We start from the raw sequence: 10,711 nt of genomic DNA on the forward strand, positions 1-10,711 counted from the left end.
TGATATATCCAAGGTATAATTATTCGGCCTTTCAACTATTCTGAAAAAAATAGCTATCTCAAAATTAGAATCGGACGAAATTTAGAAAAACAGGGGCATGAGAGGGGGCCTAGTTGCCCCCCAGTTCTTATTGTTTAAAAAGAGCACTAGAACTTATAAGTTCCGTTCGAATTAGCCCTCTCACAATATTTTAGGACGACAGGGTCGTTACGATCACCTCTGGGGAAAACAAATAAACAATAAAAAAACAAAAACAAATAGGGCCTAAACACGCATCCGTGACCTTTATTCTGGCAAAAATGCAAAATTTCGTGTTTTTTAGATAGGAACTTGAAACCCCTACTGTAGGTTTCTCTGATACGCTGATCTGATGGTGTGATTTTCAGTAAGATTCTATGACTTTTAGGGGGTGTTTTCCCCTTTTTTCGAAAATCAGGCAAATATTCTTGGGCCCGTAACCTTTGATAGATAAAACTAAACTTAATGACACTTATACATTTGATCTCAGCATAAAAATCCAATTCTTTTGATATATTTATTGGTAAGAAAATTTTGTATTTTAAATTTTCAGTTACTATTGAGCCGGGTCGCTCCTTACTTACAGTTCCTTATCACGAACTCTTTGAACACTATTCTCACATTTGTTGAAAAAACAAGAGCTAAGAGCTCATATGGCACTTGTGACGAGGCAAGAAGAGCTAAGAGCCAAGAGCTCATATAGTATGAGCTCTAACAAAATTCTAAGAATCAATAGATTGATTTAAAAGGAAAATCAGACGCTTAATGCCGGTCAGAATTTAAAATAAGAGCTCTGAGTCATGATGTCCTTCTAAATATCAAAATTCATTAAGATCCGATCGCCCACTCGTAAGCTATAAATACCTATTTTTTCTAATTTTTCCTCTCCCTTTAGCCCCCCAGATGGTCGAATCTGGGAAAACGACTTTATCAAGTCAGTTTGTGCAGCTCCCTGACACGCCTACCAATTTTCATCGTCCTATCGCGTCCAGAAGCACCAAACTCGCCAAATCACTGAACCCCTCCCCCCAACTCCCCCAAAGAGAGCGAACCAGTACGGTTACGTCAATCATGCATCAAGGACATTTGCTTATTCTATCCACCAAGCTTCATCCCGATTCCTCCACTCCAAGTGTTTTCCAAGATTTCTCCCTTCAACTCCCCCCAATGTCAAAAGATCTGGTCGGGATTTGAAATAAGAGCTCTGAGACATGAATTCCTTCTAAATATCAAATTTCATTAAGATCTCATCACCTATTCGTAAGATAAAAATACCCCAATTTTCACGTTTTTCAAGAATTCCAGTTTCCCCCTCCAGCTCCCCCCAATGTCACAGGATCTGGTCGGAATTTAAAATTAGAGCTTTAAAGCACAAGACCCTTGATTAAGATCTGGTCACCCTTTCGTAAGTTACAAATACCTCATTTTTCCAAATTACCCCCCCCCCCCTAACTCCACCAAAGAGAGCAGTTGCGGTCCGATTATGTCAGTCACGTATCTTAGACAGGTTTTTATTCTTCCCATCCAGTTTCATCCTGATCTCTCCGCTTTAAGTATTTTCTAAGATTTCCTGTCCCCCCCCAACTGCCCCCCAATGACGCTGGATCCGGTTGAGATTTAAAATAAGAGATCTGAGTTACGAGGTCCTTCTAAATATGAAGTTTCATGAAGATCCGATCACTCGCTCGTAAGTTAAAAATACGTCATTTTTTCTAGTTTTTCAGAATCAACCCCCTCCCCCCAATAGAGCGGATCCGTTCCAATTATGTAAATCATGTATCTAAGACTTCTGCTTGTTTTCTCTACCAAGTTTCATACGGATCCCTCCAATCTAAGCGTTTTCCATGAGCGTTTCCCACCAAGTTTCTTCCCGATCCCTCCACTCTAAGTGTTTTCCAAGATTTTAGGTTTTCCCCTCCAAACTACCCCCCCCCCCCCAATGTGGTTGGGATTTAAAATAACAGCCCTGAGACACGACTGAGACAGCTCTCAGACATTCGTAAGTTAAAAATACCTCATTTTTTCTATCGGAAAATCGGAAAAACGAGAAAGCCGGGACCGACAGACAGATCGACAGAATTTGCGATTGCTATATGTCACTTGGTTAATACCAAGTGCCATAAAAATCAGTTATCTCGCAGTTTCAATGGTTGAATAGCTTTCTAGTTTGTCCGTAAAACCACGAATTCAGCTTAATTATCTCGTAGTTTTTCAAGAACGTTGTATGAACGTTCTAATTAATGTCGTACTTTTAGACTTGAAGCAGAACAAATATCCATAGATATCGTGAAAACCAAAGGACGCTACGGGTGACATTAAAGAGACGAATAGTATTTCCTGATTGGCTACAGTCATCCTTGTGAAAAAAAAACAAGTTTTTTTAAATGAAAGTAAGGAGCGACATTAAAACTTAAAACGAACAGAAATTACTCCGTATATGAAATGGGTTGTCCCCTCGGCAATCCCTCGCTCTTTACGCTAAAGTTTGACTCTTTCTCTTAGCTCTACTTTTTAAAAAAGGAAAAAACTTTAGCGTAAAGAGCGGGGCGTTGAGGGAGAAAAGCCCCTTTCATATACGGAGTAATTTCTGTTCGTTTTAAGTTTTAATGTCGCTCCTTACTTTCATTTTTAAAACTTGTTTTTTTATTTAATTTCTGGACGTTTTTTAATTCATGCATGTTTTGATCTTGGCTCTCCGCACATAAATAATTAAAACGAAATTTGCATATTAATTTTCTTTTTGGCTAAATGGCTTTCTCATAGTTTTAATCGGAAGATTTTGAGAAAAAAGGAGAGAGGGAGGAAGCCTAGCTGCCCTCTAATTTTTGATTACTTAAAAAGGCACCTAGAACTTTTAATTGTTTTACGAACATTTTCATAAGTAAAAAATATTCGTAATTTACGAATTAACTTACGTAACGAACTTCTATATTCGTATATTTTTATTGCGTATATGAGGGAGTTCACCCCTCGTCGATACCTCGCTCTTTACACTAAAGCTTAAATTCTGTCCCAATTCCTTAAGAATGACCCTTGAATCACAAAGGCCGTAGAATAAATAGCTGAAATTACTAAATATACTTTTGCGCAAAGAGCAGGTATTACGAGGAGGTAAACCCCTCATATGCGCAATGATTTCTCCTCGTTTTAAGTTTTAATGCTGCTCCTCACTTTCAGTAGAAAAAACTTCTCATATTTTATTTTTAATTTTATTTTTTCTTTGTTTTGTTTTAAATAATGCGAAAAAATCCTGCGCCCCCTTCATTGAAAGTCTCTTCCCCCATGAGAAGTTTTTCCATGGAAAGATCCTCCCGTGTAACTCCCCCCCCCCCCCCACATCAACTCTCCCTCCCAAACCAAAAAAAATCCCCCTGTTCACGTCCGTACATTTCCCAGTAACCATTACTATGTAAACACAGGTCAAAGTTTGTAACTTGCAACCCCTCCCAGGGAGACTGCGGGGTAGTAAGTCGTCCCCAAAGACATAGTTATTAGGTTTTTTGACTATGGTGAATAAAATGGTTATCTCAGAATTTTGATCCGGTGACTTTTGGGAAAAAATGAGCGTGGGAGGGGGCCTAGGTGCCCTCCAATTTTTTGGTCACTTAAAAAGGGCACTAGAACTTTTCATTTCCATTAGAATGAGCCCTCCCGCGACATTCTAGGACGACTGGGTCGATACGATCACCCCTGGGAAAAAAAATAAATAAAAAAAATAAACACGCATCCGTAATTTGTCTTCTGGCAAAAAATGCGAAATTCCACATTTTTGTAGATAGGAGCTTGAAACTTCTACAATATGGTTCCCTGATACGCTGAATCTGATGGTGTGATTTTCGTTATGATTGTATGACTTTTAGGGGGATGTTTTGCCCTATTTTCTAAAATGAGGCAAATTTTCTCAGGCTCGTAACTTTTGATAGGTCGGACTAATATCGATGAAAGTTATATATTTGAAATCAGCATTAAAATTCAATTCTTTTGATGTAGCTATTGGTATCAAAATTCCATTTTTTAGAGTTTTGGTTACTATTGAGCCGGGTCGCTCCTTACTACAGTTCGTTACCACGAACTGTTTGATAAATGGCACCAATTAGGGTGAGGATTTCGATATTTTCATTAAAAAGCAATAAAAAAAAATACTCACCCCCCAAATTTTGAAAAATGACTTTGTTTGTGTATCTTAAAAAAACGAAGAGTCCATGCCCACTCTCCTACATTTTTGCGAATTGGCAACACTGATGAAAGTACTTTTGAATTTGATAAGGTACTTCAAACATTCTGACATATAAAAACAATTTTCCCTGTTTTTTTTTTTTTTTATTTATAATCATGAAAATAATCATTAGATGTATGAAGTTCTTAAATTGAAGCCACATAATATCCAAGAGTGCTTGGTTCGCAAGGGTGCTTTGTAAGAAAGTACTTTCTTACTAGATATAAACTACTTTTTAATGCGAAGAAACATATTAAAGGTTTAGTTTAAGAATCTTATGAGTGTTTCCTTGCCATTTTTTTTCTTTTGATCCCGAACGCTCATAATGAGCCGAAGCCTAAACTGGGTAGATAATGCACATATATTTCTTCGTATTTGTTTTGTCATTTTTTTTTTTTTATTTTGATCCTGAACCCTCATAACGAGCCGAAACTTAAACTGGGTAGATAATGCACACATATTTATCGTATTTATTTCGTCATTTTTTTTTTTTATCCCAACACTCATAATGAGCCGAAACCTAAACTGGGTAGATAATGCACCCATGTTTTTTCGCATTTGTTTCGTCATTTTTTTTCTTTTGATCCCAAACCCTCATAAAGAACCTAAACTGGGTAGATACTGCACACTTATTTCTCGTATTTATTTCGTCATTTTTTTTTATCCCAACACTCATAATGAGCCGAAACCTAAACTGGGTAGATAATGCACCCATATTTCTTCGTATTTGCTTCGTTTTCCTCTGACAGTTAATGATATTCGAAGCACCAAAATTCACAAAGGCTAGTAATTTTTTATCTGGTGAATGGATGATGCTTTGGAGAAGGGGGGGGGAATACTTCCTCAATATTAAAGAAATGCATTTCGTTACTCATTAAATTTTTATTTTAGTTAAAACAAGGATGAGTCACTGCCCTAACCAGTCAGGTACTGTCGTGACTTTTTGCCGGATAAATTTGCCAGATACATTAACCAAATTTGGCTACGGTATATTTGTAAATATTTTGTGTTATCTTCGATTTTTAACTGTTCTAGGGTTAAATACCCAAAGTTATCTCAGAACTGTAGGTAGTAATAATATATAATGAAGGGTGAAAAGGAGATAATCCCCACTGGTGATTGATCAATCGGTTCGCTATTCAACTCTCTTTCCAAATATAATAATCGCTACCGTCATAGTTGAGTCTCAGCCCCCTCTCCAAATGTGCGGATTCGAGCCTAGATTAAACAAAAAGTTTTCCGTGTTTTTTGTCAAATTTAATTTGACCAATTAAATTAAATTTAATTTGACCAATTTAATTTGACCAAATTTAATTTGACCAACTTAATTGTCAAATTAAATTTGGACTAACTATTGAGGATAAACTACAGTAAAGTTCTAGTTTTTGGAGCTTCTTACTAATTTATGTTGGAAATTGGCTGAGCTAGGGAAATGAAATGAAACTTTAAGGAACTAATCTAGCGTCTAATATATACCTAAGGAAGGTATTGTCAAGCTACTGTCTCAACCCCTTTCTTATTCCGAGGGCTTAGAAGATTGTATATATGACTGGACTCTACCTATCTAAATTTTAAAGAATTTTTTTTTACCCTAATTTTGTGCTTTCAACCTCTTTCTCATTGGCTTTAGTTTCTGAAAAAGTAATTCCTTTTATTTCAGTGAATTTTCAAGCCACATCAAGGGTTTTTTTTTTTACCAAATTTGAGAAAAAGAATTAAAGATTTAAGATTTTATAAACTAGGATTAAACAAAGGCAGTGTCCTTTGGAAGAAAAAAGAGTGGAGGCAGTACTCCAAAATACCTTTCTATGAGATTATTAAGGCTTTAGATTTATTTGTGGAAGTTTAATTCGCCTAACTTAATACTTTCCAAAACTGACAAAAGCCCGTAACATAGAAATTTACCGAAATATATACAAAAAAAGAATTCAAACCAACAAAATTGTACATTTAGTGTTTATTCTTGAGCCTTCTCTATGTGTTAGAAGGGGGAAGTATTAAATTACAACAGGAGCAGTTATCATATCAAGCAATTCGTAGTAGTGAACTGTAAGTAAGGAACGACTCCGTCCAATAGTAACTGAAACTCTAAAAATTGAATTTTTATAATCATCAAAAGAATTAGCTTTTTAGGCCGATTCCAAATATGCAAGGCTCATTAGGTTTGATGTTACTCATCAAAAGCAACGAGCCTCAGAAAAATTTGATTTTCGAAAAAGGGGAAAAATCTACAAATAATCGGGTGATCTTAATAATATTCGCACCATCAGGTTCAGAATATCAGTAAATGTGGATTTTTTTTTTTTTTTTTTTTTTTTTTTTTTTTTTTTTTTTTTTTTTTTTTGTCAGAAGAACGATCATGGATTTGCGTTTTTTTTCTTTTCTTTTTTTTCCAGAGTTGGTATTATATAGCCAATGGTTCTAGAATGTCGTACGAGGACCTCATTCAAACGGAAATTAAAAGCTATAGGTCCCAATTTAAGTGACCAAAAAGATTGGAGGGCAACTAAACCACTACTAAGTCCTTTTTTGGCCAAAGAAATCCCTAAAAAATTAGAGATGGCTATTTGATTCAGTATTGTTGAAAGGTATAATAACTATACCTTTGGGGATGACATGACCCCCTAAAACCCCTGTCAAGATGGCTGTAAGCTACGCAATTTGCCCATTATTCACGTACAGTATTTGCTATTGGGAAAGATACAGAGACTTTTTGGAGTAATTTTCTGCGAGGATGGGATTTTTAATGGCGAGAACTTTCCGTGGGGAGAACAGTTTTTGGGAGAAATTTTCTGGTGAAATTAACACGGGGAAAGGGGAGGGGATTCCCTGGCATGATTTGAAAAACGGTCACGAAATAATTTTTTTTAGAAGCGATCAGAAATTAAATAAAAATGATTTTTTTTAACTTAAATTAAGGAGCAGCATTAAACTTAAAACGAATAGAAATTGTTTTGTACCTGAGGGGTCAGGGCCGTATCCAGGATTTTTTTCAAGGGGGGATTCACAAAAAAAAACTTTTCGAAAACACATCAAAAATTTGTTTATTCATTTTTGTTATGTTCTTACGAGTCGCACAGATATTTGGGGGTGGAAGGTCAAATCTCCTAACCTCATGGATACGGCCATGTGAGGGGGCTGCACTTTCCCCAACTCTCGTTCTTCACACTGAAGTTCAACTTTTTGTTACAATTCTTTAAGAAAGACTGCTCAAACACAAGGGCTGTTGAATTTGAATGAAAAGTTTTTCAGCTAGCAAATTCATCAACTCTCTGAAAAATATACCCACCCCAAACCCTGCTTCTGAAATAAACAAACATACTTACCCCCAAAAATAATAAACAATCCAAAAAGCAGCATCATTTTTCACAAATGCTTCAAACTTAATATCTGATTGTAAATAAGCGTCTTGCAGAATAATTATTAGAGCCGGCACTCACGTAATGTTTAGCGTAACTGCTTCTAGCAAGTAACCTTCAAATTTGAAAAAGTTGATTAAACTTCCAACAAACGAAACACTTTTAATTCTTGCGGCGGTCTTGCAAATATTTGGTTGCACGCCCTGCCCTACTTGTAATGTCCTCAACACTGCTACTTAGTGTATCTGTTCTAATAAGAACTTCTTATTAGGAGTTATTCATAGTCTACTAAATCCGCCTTTAGAGTAAGCAGTCACTTATGGATGTAGAGTTGATAAAACAAGATATATTCAAGCAATCTAGAAGAAATATCACGGGCTTAAGACCTGTTTAACTTCAGTCAATTCAAAAATGAAAAACTTATAAAACTTGAAAATCATAAATCTCTAATAAGGTATTCTGATCAAATCTTCGTCATTAATCGCTGATCTAAAGACTGTAATTATAATTATAATAATTATTGACAAATGCTGGTAAATTAAGCATTGAAGACTCTTTTTATTGGTGTACATATATTCAAATAGTGTTGAAAAATATCACAAGTTGTCTGCGTTCATGATTCTAATTTCAATGCTTGACACAAATAAACTTCAATATATCCACTTTTTTAAGACGATTTCTAATTTAATTCCAATGATGATTATCTTATGCTTAACGAAAAATAATATAATTTTGAAACTGGATTAACATTTCCATTCAGACTTATTTCTCCTTCACATTCATCAAATTCGAATTGAGTGGACAGTTTCGTAAATAGATTTAGTAACTTCTTGATTTTGATTGAATTGAGAAGTAAATTAGCACCATACCTTTAATATAGTTTTCTATAGCCTACTAGCTTTTCAGTACAATCATAATCTATTTGTTAAATAGGCATTGTCTCTTATGTAAATTGGTGCTAACAATTAAGAATTAGGGTTTGGGAATTGTTGCAAATGTCCTTTTGAAGTATCTAGATTTGAATCTGGTATTTAAAGACTTGGATTTTCCTAATAGTTTCAATAAATAAGTTCACTTCTATAGCACAATATAGTCCATTTTGCTGCGACCTTAGTTTCTCAATTGACGCTATGCAACGATGAACCTTATAATTATAATATGCTACTTTCCCTTTTTGTTCAAGTTCGTTGAATTATAAAGTATGTATTGTGGATCGTTGAATTCAATCAGACAATAGGAATTTATCACTGTGTTCCTTGGTCCACTTTTCGAAAAACTGAAGAAATAATTTGTGTATGACGACCTTCTTTAAACTACGCAAACTCATTTTTCAACCAATGGAAACTTTTTTCTGATAATGGAATGGCCAATGGGAACAATATGAACTTGTTGGAAGACACAGGGCAGTTCATCTTCAGGAAGTAAATTTTGTAATAGATATCCTAGGTAAGCAAATCTCGTTGAGATTTTTCCTTAGAAGCAAATATTATTATTTTTTTTTTTTTTTGGTCTTTTGAAAAAAAGTATTTATGAAATTAAAGCCGTCCACATAATTTACACTTGCATTGGCTCTGAATCAGATGCAGTAAATATGGCTATTCGCCCTAGTCAGGTGGGTCAAAAAGAGAGAAGGGGCAATTACCCTCCTAAATTTTAAAACAAGCATTTTCTATGTCTTTTTAATAAAAAAAACAAACAAAATTGTCTCATCAGCCTAGATTTTCAAGAGCATATTTTGTCCCTCCTATACCTTCATGGTTTAAAGTTCTTGGCATTGGTGCGTTCCATCAGGTCCAAATAAACGATACAACTAATAAAACAAATCACCTGACTACTGTAGAAGTAAATTGTGCCACTGGTGGTTATAAGCTTTTGAATTACAATCATTTGACAGGAAGGGTTAGACGAGGGCACCTCTTATCAAAAAAGTTGTCATATCAACTTCTACAAATTCACATTCGATTGAAAATGAAAGGGAATGTGCCCTTTTTAATAGTCGAAAGTGATTGGAGGGCAACCAACCCTCCTCCCACGCCCATCATTTCTCTAAACATATTCAATCATAATTTTGAGATTTTGTTCAGTGCAGTTGATATGTCCGGAAACTAGGTCTTTGAGGATGACAGAAGCCCTCATAATCCTCAGGGCAAGGTTTGTAAGTTATGCCCTGGGGGCATGTAATGTCTACAGAAAGGGTGGTCATATAAACTTAAGAGGGGGCTCATTAAATTGGTAATCAGTAAGTTTAGTGCCTTCTTTAAGATTTAAAGTGATAGGAGGACGGATACCGACTCAGTCGATTGGAAATTGAAAAGAGCTAGTGCACTTTTTAATAGTCAAAAGTGATTAGAGTGCAAAAATGCCCCCCCCACACCCGTCAATTTTCAAAACACATCCAATCCAAATTTTGAGATAACCATTTTGTTCAGTGTAGTTGAAACTACTACTACTACTACTACTACTACTACTACTACTACTACTACTACTACTACTACTACTACTACTACTACTACTACTACTACTACTACTACTACTACTACTACTACTACTACTACTACTACTACTACTACTACTAATAATAATAATAATAATAATAATAATAATAATAATAAATCACTGCAGCACCAAGCCACCTGAGGCCAACACAGTTATGCACGCTCCTCCTCCAACCTAATCTATTTAAAACCTCCCTCTTTACACCCTCCCAGGAAGTTCCCATTTCCTTTAAATCTTTATTTATGACATCCTCCCAACTCAGACAAGGACGACGTGCTTTCCGTGTAGCCCCAGACGGTTGGCCAAAAAGGACAATCTTCGGTAATCTGTCATCCTTCATCCGTAGAACGTGGCCTTGCCATCTCAACCTTTCTTTCATTATAGCCCTAGAAAGCGGGATTGAACCACATTTTTCGTACAGCCTAATGTTTGAAATACGGTCAGAAACTCCCCCCCCCCCACACACACAGCCTCAGTGCAAGTGTTGTAAGCTATATCCCGAGGGCAAATAAGGTTATTGTGGAAAGTTTGGTCGTATGAACTCCAGTGGGGGCTCTCTGGATTGTAAATCAGATATTCTAGTGCCTTTTTTGAGAGTCAAAGTGATCAAGGGGTAGTCAGC

The 10,711-nt window shown here is 35.8% G+C and overlaps 1 protein-coding gene across 2 annotated transcripts in view; it reads right to left on the minus strand.

The window, feature by feature from the left end:
* Positions 1 to 8,871, minus strand: part of LOC136024828 (protein Skeletor, isoforms B/C-like) — a 257,728-nt gene extending 248,857 nt beyond the window's left edge. The window contains exon 1 of one of the 2 annotated variants that reach the window (XM_065700310.1): positions 7,561 to 8,871. In XM_065700310.1, coding sequence (XP_065556382.1) covers positions 7,561 to 7,597 — 37 coding nt within the window. In that variant the 5' untranslated portion in view covers positions 7,598 to 8,871. The remainder of the gene's footprint in view (positions 1 to 7,560) is intronic. The other variant, XM_065700311.1, reaches the window with a different exon arrangement.
* Between the last annotated feature and the right edge of the window lie 1,840 nt (positions 8,872 to 10,711).

This window comes from Artemia franciscana, chromosome 3, assembly GCF_032884065.1.
Source record: "Artemia franciscana chromosome 3, ASM3288406v1, whole genome shotgun sequence".
Classification (NCBI taxonomy): Eukaryota; Metazoa; Arthropoda; class Branchiopoda; order Anostraca; family Artemiidae; genus Artemia; species Artemia franciscana.